This window comes from Acanthaster planci, linkage group LG03 (genome assembly GCF_054643075.1).
Source record: "Acanthaster planci isolate LZ-2023a linkage group LG03, COTS_SCS, whole genome shotgun sequence".
NCBI lineage: Eukaryota > Metazoa > Echinodermata > Asteroidea > Valvatida > Acanthasteridae > Acanthaster > Acanthaster planci.
In genome coordinates, this window is record NC_141779.1 from 12482847 (window position 1) to 12497503 (window position 14657).

Below are 14657 nucleotides of genomic sequence, written 5' to 3' on the forward strand. Positions count from 1 at the left end.
TCAGGCCCAAAAATAGTTCTGCTTCCCGTTTCCTGACCGACCCTAATTTATTTTTCGGCACGACCCTAAAATTTTTATAGATCTGTAAACAGACCTCCCAACATTGGGTATCAAGAATTCAGAATCCTTCTCCCCAAAATTCATAAATTTTCATCAAAATTTATAATATTATACATAAAAATCAGTCAACGTGAAATAATGACTCATACAGGTATTCTACATTTTCTTTGCCGATTTCTCTTGTATAGTCTGATAAAAAACTCAGCACATGGTGCTTGCACCCTTGACACATTCATGGTCGATTTCAAAGCAAGGTTTAGTCTTGTCACGGATTGTCTACTTGGTTCCAAAACATTCTTAGCTGTCAGTAGCGAAACCGGGTGCTGCGCAAGTTGATGCACAGTGTTAGTTACAATGTAGCTTGTTTATAGAGGGCATTTTATCACATGATCACTTTCAAGTCGCTGCAAGTACGCGTCAAAAAAGGGCGCTGCCACGGATGTAGTGCGTTGCAGTACAGTACATGGACAAGATTAGGTGGACATTTTCTAGTAAATGATAGGCGTGTCAAAATTGCAATTTGGCAGAAATTTCAGGGGTGAAATCGGCATGGTGGAAAAGGGAAAAACAAGAAGAAACTTTCCACCAAAATCGAGAGGGTGTGAGGTCTGGGTAAACTAGAAAAACAAATTTTAAAAATTAAAAATGTTTAAATATCCTGTTATCTTTTCTTTCTACACAAATGTATTTCAACAACTTCTTTTCACATCAAAATGCTTGTATTTAAGTGACTACATGTAGCATTGAGTACAGTGGTGTGAATTGCCCTTACTTCTTAAGAATCGTTGACTATTATATTTCTACTTTAATTAAGGCAAGTTTCTATCACTTCTGTGGCAAGTTTTGGCAGTTTTCTTACCCATTCAATCTGCACAAATTATTGACCCAAAAAAATCCCAACTGACCCACCCTATTCTTAATTAAGAGGCATGTAATCGGAAGCAGAGCTATATTTCTCGGCCTAACTAATGTATTTTTTCATTTTAATGTGCTTATCGCTTTCATGAGTTTGAGCATGGGCAATGTTTACCACGTCGGTTATATGCATTGCAAAACACATACATGTACATGTAACGTTGTAAGCTTCTCCACTCCGAAACTTAACAATAAAGGCCTAACTGTGTGGTGTTTTTGTCCTCTAATTTCTGCTCACTTGTTGCCATTGTGCAAAACAAGTCCAGTTGCTCACCAAAAATCCAAGAATCAAATCTTCCATTCCGGTCAACCTTAGCACGATCACAACGTTCAGGATGGTAACGCACATGTACGCATGTAACGAGATCGATGTACAATGTACAGTGCATGGATGAACACAATCATGTTGCAAATGAAGTGCAACCATGCCTCTTCGCCCCCCAGTTCATCACAGAATTAATTGGGGCGAGTGGATGGTTCAACCTCACTGGTTTCTACCACTCCTCATGCAGCTTGTATGCACAAACTGCAGAATGCCATTTGACACACTTCTGATGCCTGCATTATGAGGCTGGCTCCATGCTCTGCTTATACATGTACAATGTACATAGAGTTTTATGCAAAACTGTACGGTTTCTTACCTTAGGAGTTGGACATCGTAAATATTTTCGTACGGATTGACAGTCGTAAACAAACTATACAAATCATAAAAATTATGCCTAAATTGTACAAGTTGGCATCTCTGAACCTGTTGGGGGGGTGGACTTGTTACTGAATGTGTATACACAACAGTACCTATCTTGATGGACAATCAATGTCTCATCATTAGTTCCTTCATCACAAGGGAGGTTGCCGATTACGTTAGCCCCTAAATGTACATGTACATGTAAGTGATGAGTAATAACGTGGTTGCACAACTCGTAGATGGCCTACATGTATGTAATCTGTGAACAGATTTAACAAGGGACTGGAGCCTCGAATGCAGTGGTAAATTTGGGGGTTTTAACAGAGGAAAAGTAAGTGTAAACACTGACGACAACTGAGGGAATCTTCCCTGATAAGAAAATTTGTATGCACTCATGTGGCAGCTTCTCATAAAAACTCTCACAAGAATGACTTCGACATACTTTCCGGTGAATATCCACTTACATGTACATGAGTCAGGGCTATTTCACGCAAAGATGAGGGAAATGGCATTATCCCATTCTCTGTGGTGGGAAGTCTTTCTTGTAATTTGACCATGATATGTGGACCATTACTCCAGACTGACTTTGTTCCCAGACCAACATGTCTGTCTGGTTGGTCTCATTTAATCTTTCTGTAAAAGGCTTCTTCCCTCCCTGAGGGAAATCGATCCACCCGCTGCATTTTTTCTACTCTGAAAAAGTTTCAGTCCAGGTGGACCCAAATCTACCTGTTATTGTCTGGAGAGCAAGACAGCAATAAAAACCCAGCTGATGACAGAAGGCGCAAAGTAACCGAGGAGTGACAAGTTACCCGGGGAGCTCGGTTGAGCTGGCAATCGAACCAGCAGGCCCCAAGGTTCCTTCTCCGATGGCTGAATCAAAAGTTATCCCCCTCCCTTTCAAGGGGGCCAAGGGGATGGGGGAGGCATCGGCCTATGGTAATTTTTGGTAAGGGGAGAAGGGAAGCTTGTTTGATGCAAGGGAGAATAAGGGAGGAAATCGTGCTGCCCCCTTGTCCTAACAGCTTGGGGCTCTTTCCAAAATTGTACCTCATTTAATAACTACATGTACTGTGCATTAACAAACCAAACAGGAACTAATTAAGTAGAGTATGCAGCTCAATGACATTTTTCAATTTAAAGTCCAAACTAGAAAACTGAATGCAAGAGTGCCTCTTTCTGCACTATCGTGATGCGATTGCCAAAACAAACAGCACAAAGCGAGGCTTGCTTAATATCATTGTCAATGACACAGAGTACCAGACAGACAAATAAAAAAGACAGCTCCAGACAGATATGGTGCAACTGTTTAAAAGAGGGGAGGGAAGTTTAAACACCTGTTTTTCCCATCTGGACTCCAACTGCACAAACACCAGGTAGTAGTGTGGAACAGTCAACAGGTGCTGGCTCAGATGGATGAGACATTTTACCACTTGCAATAGGAGGGCCCATGGAAACAACCTGTACGGTACTGACAGGCTAGGCCTGAGGTTATTTGTTCTGGGGACTGCAGTGTGTTGGATCAGACATTTATTCAAAGTTTGCAACCACAAAAATGGAAAACTGATAAGGTGGGATGGGAAAAAGAGAAGCTTGGAAGAATACCTGAAAATTTGAAAATGAAGTGCTGGTAAATACAGCGAGTAAAATATCTGGGGTTTTGGATGAGGCATGTTTGCATCAACTGAAAACTCTTCCTGTAGGAGCAAAATTTCTTTTTAAAACAACAGACGCTATGGAAACTTACATGTACATGTATATGTACATGTACTGTACCTTCGGAACGGAATTGGAAAGACTATGTACATGTATGTGTACATGTACATGTGACATGCTTTCTCAGAATTAAACATTTAGAGTATCAACGGTATACAACAAACATTTCAAACGTTTATTTAAGAAGCTTCTTCGAGTCATTTTTTCTTAGTGTTTAATCTTTTCATTCAACAAGGAAGGTACATGTAGGGATTCAACTCCTAATTGCCTGGTTGAGTTGCACCTGATAGAGACCGGAATTGTCTTCTTCACATCATACAGCAATGCCCCCCCCCCTTTTTAATTTGCAGGAAGACTTACAGCAAATGACCCACCTGAAGCAGGCAGCAATGACTGTCTCAGATTGGCTTATGTGTGTGTGTGGGGGGGAGGCTTGGATTGGAGCAATCACTCACACTTGAAAATTAAGACCTGCTGCCGAACACTCTGGAATGCAGCTTGATTAATTTTTTTTTGTTTCTAGCAGCCGACATTCCGTTCTCTCATTGTCTAACCCACAAAGAAATGAGAAAAACTTATTAAAGGGGATTTTCAGGAGTGTTTTAAGTTGAGCATTCAAACCAGTCCACCACCTGGCCACTAGACCATTATAAATGTACAGAATGTAGGCCTACATGTGCTCTCCACATAAACAATACCAGAGTCCTGCAAGTTTATTGTGCAAATTGGCTTAAGAGACCAAACTGGACCCAGTGGTTTAGATGCTCTTTTGAATATGCCTACTCATACTCAAACCATAAATGGACTATTTTTATGTCCGCTATGACAGAGTAAAAAAATGGTACTTTTTTCCAATTCCAACTTGACACAATGCACATCCTCAACAACAAATGAGGATGTGACATGTACAGTGCCTGACTTACAAGTAAAACTGTTTAAACCAATACCTATTTTTAAAATCATGCGTTCGAAAACAGTGTTTTTTCATGTTGGTATTACGAGTAAAGTTTTGAGTAACTAAGCCCTGTAGTCCAGTTGGTTTTAATAAAAACTTTCAGCATTGCTATTGTTTAATATGTGTCTTCCCTTTTAATTCTCTGAGGACACTGTTACTCAAAAACAATTTTAACTGGAAAAACCATTATTGTAGAACAACACGCTCCATTTTCGTAAATAGTCTCAACGGACAATAAATGGATGTAAAAAAAAATTCATTGAAGTATCTCATAGCTAGGACAGCAATAGCATACATGTATTCAATTGTCAAGATGTGGTGCATTAAATCTAACCTGGCTCAAGATTGCCAGTTTTGAAGCCATTTCCGACCCCCAAAAATGCAGTCTGGCACAACGTGCTATTCATCACCGTGGTGTTAATATTGCTCCGTGGTTGGGGGGCTGGGGCCCTCGTGATGAGCAAAGCACACATGAAGCCTGGGGAAGGAAGGATAATTAAAGTGGCCTAGGAGACAGGGCTACCTCATCTCTGGCAGAACATTCCAAGCATTCCCAGCCTGAGTGGCTGAGCAACGGTGGGCGCTCTATAACACTAATGGGTTTGCTGCTTGTTGATTACCATAGCGCATGAGCCTTTCACAACAAATCCCCCTCCCCCTTAAAAAAGAAAAAGAAAAGAAAATCAAAAAATTGCTTTTCATCTGGCGGCATAGTTATTAGTCATGGTTTCTTTTTTGTCTGTGGTTGTGGTTTTGAATATGAGTAATCCTGCAAGGAAACATGGATGTTTTGGGAGCACTATTCTAAGGGTGTATGCAATGTCATTTTATTGCGCCTTTGTGTTTCAATTCACGTTAATAAAAGCTATTTAGGCACCTTTCAGGTTTTTTAAGCTAATTTGCATTCATGAGCAAAGCTAATGCCATCCCAGGGAGACATTCTCACTGTTGCAAGGATTTGAGCACCAAAAAACTGCTCAAATTTGTGATGTTGAGCTGTCCTAAAATTTCATATTCTTTGGTGATAAATGCGTCGTGCAATAAGCAGATAAAGCATTCCTTTCTCAAAAACGTATTCAGGTTCACGATTTGAACAGATTAAAAATGTAAACTGAACAGTGCATTCCCTGAATGATATTACAGAGACTGTGCTCTTGACTGTTGAAAAAAAAGCATACTTTACAAAATACTTCACAGAAAAAGAATGTCAGTTATCATACCTTAGAGAAGAGTATAAAGCTGCACAAAAAGTGCATCTAGGATAACTGCATTACATGTACATGGACCCTTGCAATAGTCTACACTTGCTTCCTATAAAGTGGTAGTGCCTTAATGTCAGAGACAGGCTTTGTCTTAAAGTTAAAAGTTCTCATGACAAATCTAAAATAGCACATCTTAAAGGGGACAATAACAATTTCCAAATTCATGAAAACATTGATAATGCTGGTAACACTGACACAAATTTCTGCTTGCTGCTGGGACCACAAGATCCAACAGTAAAACAACTGTACAGTTTGCAGAGTCCAACACTACTGCATAATAAACGGTCCTTTGATTACCCCTTAGAGATTGGCACAATACATGTACATGTATGTTGGCTCATGGATGGACAGTGCTAGATTCTACTAGGTACAGTTGTACATGCATGTGTACATGTAGAGTCAACTCTCATAGAACACGAACAAAATACTTTTTAAAATGAACAAATTCTGAGAATCCAACTTTCTTTTATGCTTGACTTTTCTTTGTTTTCCCACTCCTTTATAACAAATCTTGGTTATGATGAAGTCATTTGTCTGGTCCCTTTAACTTTGCAATAATGAGTTGAGTAAAAACTAACATTTTTCGGAGCAAAATTTAACCTTTTACACCAAAATCCTTTCTGTAACAAGTATTACAAAATTATAATTACATGCAAGTGCAGTGTAATGAATTAAGTATTTGTGTGGTCATGTGTATCAATACTGCAGGCATGGCTGATATTGGGAATGGCCGATATGCCCTATCCTACTGAACTGATAAAAAACACTGATCTCTAACGGTTTATTTTATCTCCCAACATCCGGTTAGCAACTTGTCCCAATGGTTTTGAGCTGGCAAGCTGCCAGCAGAAAACTAGGGCTTCATATTGTAGATTTCCACAATCTTTGTTTAGACAGCAGTCCCACAATGAACCAGTGTGCGCATTAGCGACAGACAAAATTCAAGGAAATTCAGAGGCTAAAGGGTTTCAACACCAAGGGGCACAACAGAAAAGAAACTCCCTAAGCGGAAACTGTAGGAATATTCTGCAGCATCATGGAACCCAAAACAGAGATTTGATGCTAAATATATGGATAACAAGTTGATGAACTGACAAAGTAGCACTTTTTATTTCAAATATGGTATTCTGTGAATTACTTCATCGTGCCGCTGCAAGGAAGCTTTTCTCATATGGAAATAAGTGATTGAACAAAGCAGGAATAACAATAATAGTAAAGTTATAAAGACGATGTGATGCACACCGAGGCCAAATGAGCTAGGTTTGGGCTAGCCAGTAGACAGTGTCACCTCCTGGCTATGCTGGAATAACTGCAGCCATTGGGGTTAATCGCTGGTAAGAATTTGGGCTTTGGGCCAGTGTGTTGCAGGAGAATCCCCTGTGATTTCCCCCCCCCCCACACATCAATGATCCCCACTGATGCAAATATTCCTTCCCATTTATGAACTGTCAGCCCCACATCTTATCCCCCCTCTCCTTTCCTTTTCTCTCCTCCAACCACATCCGCTGCAATCGGGCATCTCTTTGTCTGACGGCATTCCATCCTGATGGTTACCAGAGAAACCTTTCACAGAACATTTCAACAGGTATGGCGCCGTGGGGAATACACGGTGTCGAGTAAAGGTGGGGGGGGGAGAGGGAGTGAGAGCATGGGACAGCACTCTAGCGAAGCTTGCAGAATACTCCAGAAAGTAATAACGGAATTGCCGGAGGAAACATGTTACAGTGAGTTCAAGATAATAGCCAGGTAACTTTCATTTTCTATAAGGTGATGAGTTATTTAGCTGTTGTGAAATTCCATTTGCGCATGTCCTTTCAGCATAATTGAGTTTTTCAACTTAACTAAAGCATCAGAGTTTTTCTTTGTTATGACACTTCTGCCTATGAGACTAAGAACTTGAGACCTTACACCATACCTATAATGTCACTATCACTGTCATCATCACACTTTCTTTTTAAGTGGGGCATAGACCTTTCAACTTCCACGCTTGAAGAGAACTGTCACACAGCTAGCCAAAAGATAAATATTGAATCAAGATGTTAAATACATTTTAATATCAGGACCCATTAGGTGAGGGACAATGTTCATAAATCAATGGTATCTCGCTAATGCGACAAGTCTTATGATTAAGCATGAATAAATTGAATTTTCTTATCCCTTCATCTCCAGCAATGAGTCATTAACTTTTCAAACAGTGGACGTGGGTGTAGATTGGGATGGTGCCATGTGAATGATGCATTTAAGACAACTTAAATTTCAACTTAAATTCTCAATTTAAATGGTCAACAATGTTCCCACTTACTGAACATGGAAGAGAATGCAAATCACACTTGCTGAATTGAGCAAGTTGAGAATCTTCAGACACTATGTATCACTTAATTGGCAAAGTGGCAATGTTGAAATTTCCTTTGCACTTGTTTTTATGACTGGAAGTCCATATGATATAATTGCAACACAATGTGATGGGATCATCTGTTAAATAAAACATGAATGAAGACATTGCATTTGGCTTCTTCTTGCACATCAGAATAACACGAGCAGTAGGGTGAGATTTTCAGGCCACTTAAGAAAAACAGCCTTCATCCTCACATGCCAACACTGGCCATCTTATGGACAACACTAGTGTTGTAATTTTCTTATCAACACTAGTGTTGTAATTTTCTTATCCCTTCATCTCCAGCAAAGAGTCATTAACTTTTCAAACAGTGGACGTGGGTGTAGATTGGGATGGTGCCATGTGAATGATGCATTTAAGACAACTTAAATTTCAACTTAAGTTCTCAATTTAAATGGTCAACAATGTTCCCACTTACTGAACATGGAAGAGAATGCAAATCACACTTGCTGAATTGAGCAAGTTGAGAATCTTCAGACACTATGTATCACTTAATTGGCAAAGTGGCAATGTTGAAATTTCCTTTGCACTTGTTTTTATGACTGGAAGTCCATATGATATAATTGCAACACAATGTGATGGGATCATCTGTTAAATAAAAAATGAATGAAGACATTGCATTTGGCTTCTTCTTGCACATCAGAATAACACGAGCAGTAGGGTGAGATTTTCAGGCCACTTAAGAAAAACAGCTTTCATCCTCACATGCCAACACTGGCCATCTTCTGGACAACACTAGTGTCAGCACAGCAAAGATGGAGCTGGTGATCCCTTCTACCAACAACGTGGAAAGTTTTTATTGGCTCAAAAATGATTCTGCTAAAAGTTTTGTTGACACAGTGAGGCTTGATGCCCCTACAACACAATAGTTGGTGCTTCTTTGACCCACTGCTGTGTTTGTTTAGCGACCCAATTCCAACACCAATGAAATAAAAAAAAAAAGGAAATGCAGATACATGTAGTGATGAGGGTGACAAGGTGAGACAATAAAGGTTTCATTCAAGTCTAAGTTGCAAGGTGTTGCTGCTTACAGTTGGATACACCAAATGTACTCATTGACAACTTTTGTTGACAAGTTTTTTCCCTCCTTTAATGGGGTTGCGAAGTAAAACAGTATCCCTACAAAAAAAGCTGGTACACACGAGACAGTTAATTCTTAGATCACTGTTTGCTCAACACTTCATGGTAGATAGAAATGGCTCTTCTGCCTTCGTGCTGCTACAAGACGAGTCAGACATGTTGACAAATCTTATTCATGATGGCGAAAACAAGATGAACAAGGTGACCAATGAAGCTGGACATTGAGTGGGGCAACTTTAATCTTGAATCTCTCAAGACACTCTTACTGCAAGCCTTCCTGAATCTTCCAACCCCGCTTCACTCTGTAGGAATCCCACGGCACATTTTTTGTACTTAGTGCGAAGCACAAAGCCCCAAGCAATGAAGGAGCTTCTTAGATTTATTGCTCTCAAGCAACATTTCTTGCTGATGTTTGGAAGATCTGCTGGGAGGGTTTAGCCTGTTTTTCCACATCAACGTAAAGCGATGCAGACAGTATCACTGATCAGTCCCATGGTCAACAACATGGTCATATGGAAACATTCTTTTGCGGGCCTAATGAAAAGACCAATGCAAGTACATGTAGTTGGGAAAGTTGGATCATGTTCAACTTTGCCAACTGTCTGTGTCAAGTCGCCAGAGAAGGCTCATACAAGCATGCACACTGGCAGAGTCAGAGCGTCAGAGACAGACATACATGTACATACATGTAAAACAATATCCCGGCGGCTTAGTACCATGCAGGTAGCCCATTTTCTCCTTATAACAGAAAAAGTTACAACCTGACTGCCAACAGAACACCTAATCATAAATGACACATAAAGTATTGGAGTGCGGGTTGGGCTTCAAGAGGTGGTACAACATCTTTAAAAACTACATTTTATACAAAACTGCTTGAGTTGTGGATGGGATTTTGTTTAATTTGTTTGTGTGGACTGACATCACTTTTCTTTTTTGAATATGTCTCAATATCTTGTATGTTGTTAGTGTTCATTATGACCATATGGAAACTGCATGAGAATAGTGCTGACTTCTGTAACCTTCTGTCTGCCCTAACATTACAGTGACATGATACTTGAGAGGACATCATTAAACTGGTTACATTCAGCTTACCATACATCTTGCCTTCGTCAGACAGGATGATCTTCCGTCGGCCACAGGGAGGGTAGATGGCCAGTGCCTCCTGGAAGCTCTGCTCGATGTCGGGGCTCCACACCCCTTCTGCATCGTTGGCCAGATCATCTTCGTTGGTCTGACCGGGTGAGTGCTGCGGCTGCTGGCTGGGGGTGCTTTGGCTCCAGTTTTCCGACGACATGGCTCGGCGGTCTCAGCCGAAGGAGCGCTTGGGTCTAGACGGAAGTCAGCAAGGGGGGAAAGTACATGTACATGCAATCATTAAAATAAAAATAGGACAGGTTTATTTTTTAAAAAGGCCAAGTGAAAAAAAATGGAAAACCTTCAATATATTCATGTACATAGGTTCTTCTGACACAAACAGTACACAAGTTAAACAAATATTTTCAGATGCAGTTAAGTAACAAAGTCTGTTCATTGGAACTACACAACTTAGCCATAATTACATTACAACCAGGGCTTGAGATCCTCAGAACTTGCAAGCACAAATGAATAAGGCACTCTCAAGCCTATCCCCTGGAGTGTATGTAAAATCATATTGAAATCTGAGGATTTGAGAGTAAGATTCAGCAAGTTTTTCTATTGAAAACACCAACCATCCAAATAAATAAATTTCTAGAAGTAGATATACATGTACTTCTGCATCAAAAAGCCACTAGGCAAGTCAACTGTAACCCTAACCGAAGCCTCAACAAGGAGGTCATATTTCAGGCTGTTCTCCAGATAGCTGCAAGCAAGCCAAGCAACCCTGTGGGCTTTGTTGACCCTTAATGACCTCTCCCTCTGTCTTTGATAACCCAGTGAAGGCTCCCATATGTTTTTAGAGTTGCTTAATGCTGGATAAGTTCTGCAGCAGAATATTAACCTGTTTACACGTACATGTACTGTACATGTACATACTGTACATGTACACGCACATACTGTACATGTACACGCACATACTCGGGTGGGAATCCAGCAGACTTTTAAGGAGAGGACTCTAAACATATCTTGTGTCAGGGTTCAAAGGTCAGGCAATGTGGTAAGCTCAAAACAACTAACAAAATAAACTGAGGTGCTACTACCAATCAGACGGTTTTATTTTCACTTCAAGAGAACATGTGGAATAAGCATTCAAAATACGGCAAGATTTCTTACTGACAAGGACATGTACAATACAGTAATGTGGTGCTATTTTAAGTATCGCCCTGGATTTCCCCGAGATAATTAAATTTTGATTTTATGTTATATCAATGTATTGGAAAATTGAAATCAAGTTATTTAAAGAGTGAAAGGTCACTTCTCACTGATTGAAAAGTATGCATTATCATATTCAAACTCAGTGGCACTATAACTTGTCCAACTGAACAACTTTCTCAACCTCGACGATCCGTGTTCAAGAACAGCATTAACCCTAACAGTCTTGAATGTTCCAACTGCTGGACACAAGATTGTTGGGTTAATTACAGCAGGAAGGATCATGCCATGCTCACATCGGATGCTGTCCAAAAAACTGATTACTCATCCTGCATTTAAACTGCTGTATTTCTTTTTTTTTTAAATGTCAAGACATCAATCTCGCAGTGTATTAATATGCTGGGGATTATTAAACGCAATCAACGGAGAGTCAAGAATTCTAGACCCATTAACTTGGGCTAAAGTCCACCACGGTGGCTTCTGCACTGCAAATCTCTGTACAAATTACACGCGGGTTACAAACGGCTTGGCCAAAGGAGAGGGAATGCCATTGTCACTAGACTCGTAACCGGTTGCCAAACACGGCCCTGAGACGGAAATGAGATTGCTGATAACGCGGCCAAAATCACCCATTCCACATCGTATTTCGGGCAGGGCCGCCGGCCATTCGCATATGAGCATCAAAGATTTGGGCTGTAGGATTGAAAGATGTATCAGCCGTAATGGGCCTTTTTCATCTTTCCTGCGCAAGAGGTCTATTGAAGTTGATTTCACTGTGGCTCAGGGACTTGGCAATTAACTCTCTCTTGAGAAAATAAGAAACCGTGTGACAATGGCCAGAGAAATGCCATTCCATCTCCTTGCTAACATAACTACATGTACCAACAGTTCTCATGTATCAAATGAGCTTTTCTTTATTTTAATAGTCTTTATCAGTTTCTTTCTCAGCAACAGGAGAGGGGTGGCAAAATGTTAGTTATCCAAACACAAGATGCAAAAATAACATCTTTTTGAAAGGAGATCTTTTAACGCTGGAAGTACGTAAATGTCTAAGCCAGTTTAAACAGGCATAGCCTCCTCAAATCTTCAAAGAAATGTCATTTTAGTATGTTTTAAAACATGTTTTGGATTGCATTGTGCACACATTTTGAAGACTCTACTGTGTGCACAGAATTTGATTTCTTTCCACTTTTTTGTTGGAATATCGTTAAAACTCTACCCCTCCCCCGGAATGTATGTGTACATGTATGTAAAATCATATGGAAATTGGAAGTTTAGGGACTGTTAGGGTTAACAATTTATTAACTTTGTTTCTTACTTCACGCGAATGACAACAACTTTTCAGCCAAATGGAAAACCAGAACAGCAGAGCCAATTCATATTAACTCAAAAGTTAACAAAAAGTATGATCACACTTTCAATATTTTTTACTCAGATTTTCTCAATGCCAAATCACATTTCCCAAAGATATTTGCTTTGGAAAGATCATCTCTGGGCTACGATCATCCAAGTAAAATCCTAACAATGTGCTCCATTTTGGATACTAATTGTGCCCTTGACTTGAGGCTCAACACCATTCTCAAAGTAAAACTCCAATTACTATTTATTGACAATGATTGAAAACAATAAGTTTAAAAAGAAATGTTTACAAAATCGTCTTGGTTTTGAACACCAAAATACACATAAAACAAAAATTATTTCAATAATTTCTCAAATGAGTCAAAGAAGAATGTGAAACTAACTCAATTTCATTTCAAAACTTTAGACCGAGTCAGAGTACAAATACAGTAAATTTCTTCACAAAGAAGAAAATGCACTCTTTCCCTGCAATAAAAAAGGTCTACCCTGAAGGCTGAAGACGCCTTCCACGAATTCAACTCCCGGTTTTGTCAAAACATGTGATTACCAACTGCCCACTGCCAACTGATAGCTTTGGCAATGATTCACTGAACCGTCACGCACGCAATACATTCCACCTGGGCGCAAAAAACATAACGCAGTTCTGCAACAAAAAACGTGAGTCACCAAAACATCGACTACACCACGGTAAAAAGACAACGGGGGAAAAACAAACAAAACACAACCTTCTGTCCCTCCTTAGTACTACAGAACTTCAAAAAAAAAAAGACTTGAGAATTTTTCCGACCCGTTGACGCATCTGGGGAAAATCCTTGCATAATACGAGCATGGAGGAATGATCTGAGGGAAGCCCCAATGCAACTGAGCGGCTACGCAGACGAGAACGACCCCAGCCCAACGCCAAATTTGGAGGCAAAAAACTGCGGCACGCCAAGGCGGGCCAGGGGCCAACTTGGGGCCCGAGCCAGGCAGCTTTCAACCCCCATCCCTACCTGCATGGTGTGTGTAGCGTACCGCGCGTTGTTTAGCATGCACCGCCACACGGCTGTGTAGTGCACTGTAGGCTCGCCAACTATGCGAGAGAACAATGTTGGAGGGAGACATTTTCCCCCAAGTCCACAACGCCAAGTCGGTGAAGGGGTTTCGAACTTCCGCTCTCTTCTGCAACACTGCTGCTTTCCCCCAAAATATGCAACACAGAGGTGAGGGGGAAGGCCTTGGGTCCTGTAGTGGTGTTTTGGGCAGGGGTGAGGAGAGCCGTTGCAAAGGTTTCCCGGCCAGGAAAACGAGTCACAAGTTTGAAACTTGTTCCGGAAGTCCGCACTCGTGTGAGTCGGAAAATATGACAAAAATGCGAAAGATGCGCCAAATTCACCTGCGACTCACGACAGAAAACCTCTGGGTTGTGCAAGAAATACAAGGCCACTTACCTGAAGATCCTTTGTGGAGCTTTCTGGGTAAACAAGGCACTGGTTCGGTGAGATTCGGGACGGAATTCGCGGTAAAAAGAGCAATTTTTGTGAGGATTTTTGGCGTTCCAGCGATGGGGAAGAAACTATGTGTGGAATGACGTGTGGTATGGCAGACAGCAGCGGCAAGCGTAGCGCTGCAGGGGGTGGGGCCACGCGGATTGGCTAGTTGGGAGAATTTAACACAAATCAATCAATTAGTGTGCACCTGTTACGCCAATAACATAGCCGCGTTTTGTTTTCTTTCGCACTTCATCATTTGATAGAGGGTAACATTAGCGACATTGATGTCTATGTCGTTGTCTTGTTATTGAACGGCATGTTACTAAATTTCAGCTTTTGATGGAGGAAATTAATATTTATTTCACTTGTTCATGCTGGTTTTCTTTTATAAAAAAATCGTACCTGAATAATATTGAAATGATATTTGAATTCCGAAAATAGTTTGTCAATTCAAGCGTAACGGACATGA

At 40.5% G+C, this 14657-nt stretch overlaps 1 protein-coding gene across 12 annotated transcripts in view; it reads right to left on the minus strand.

The window, feature by feature from the left end:
* Positions 1–14308, minus strand: part of LOC110985753 (transcriptional enhancer factor TEF-1-like) — a 36941-nt gene extending 22633 nt beyond the window's left edge. For 9 of the 12 annotated variants that reach the window (XM_087134240.1, XM_022247022.2, XM_022247033.2 and 6 more), the window contains exons 1-2: positions 14147–14308; positions 10161–10396 (exon numbers count right to left, since the gene is read on the minus strand). In XM_087134240.1, coding sequence (XP_086990366.1) covers positions 10161–10362 — 202 coding nt within the window. In that variant the 5' untranslated portion in view covers positions 10363–10396; positions 14147–14308. Of the gene's footprint in view, positions 1–10160; positions 10397–13708; positions 14099–14146 lie in introns of those variants that run through there. The other 3 variants (XM_022247031.2, XM_022247028.2, XM_087134237.1) reach the window with 2 other exon arrangements.
* Positions 14309–14657: the final 349 nt, after the last annotated feature.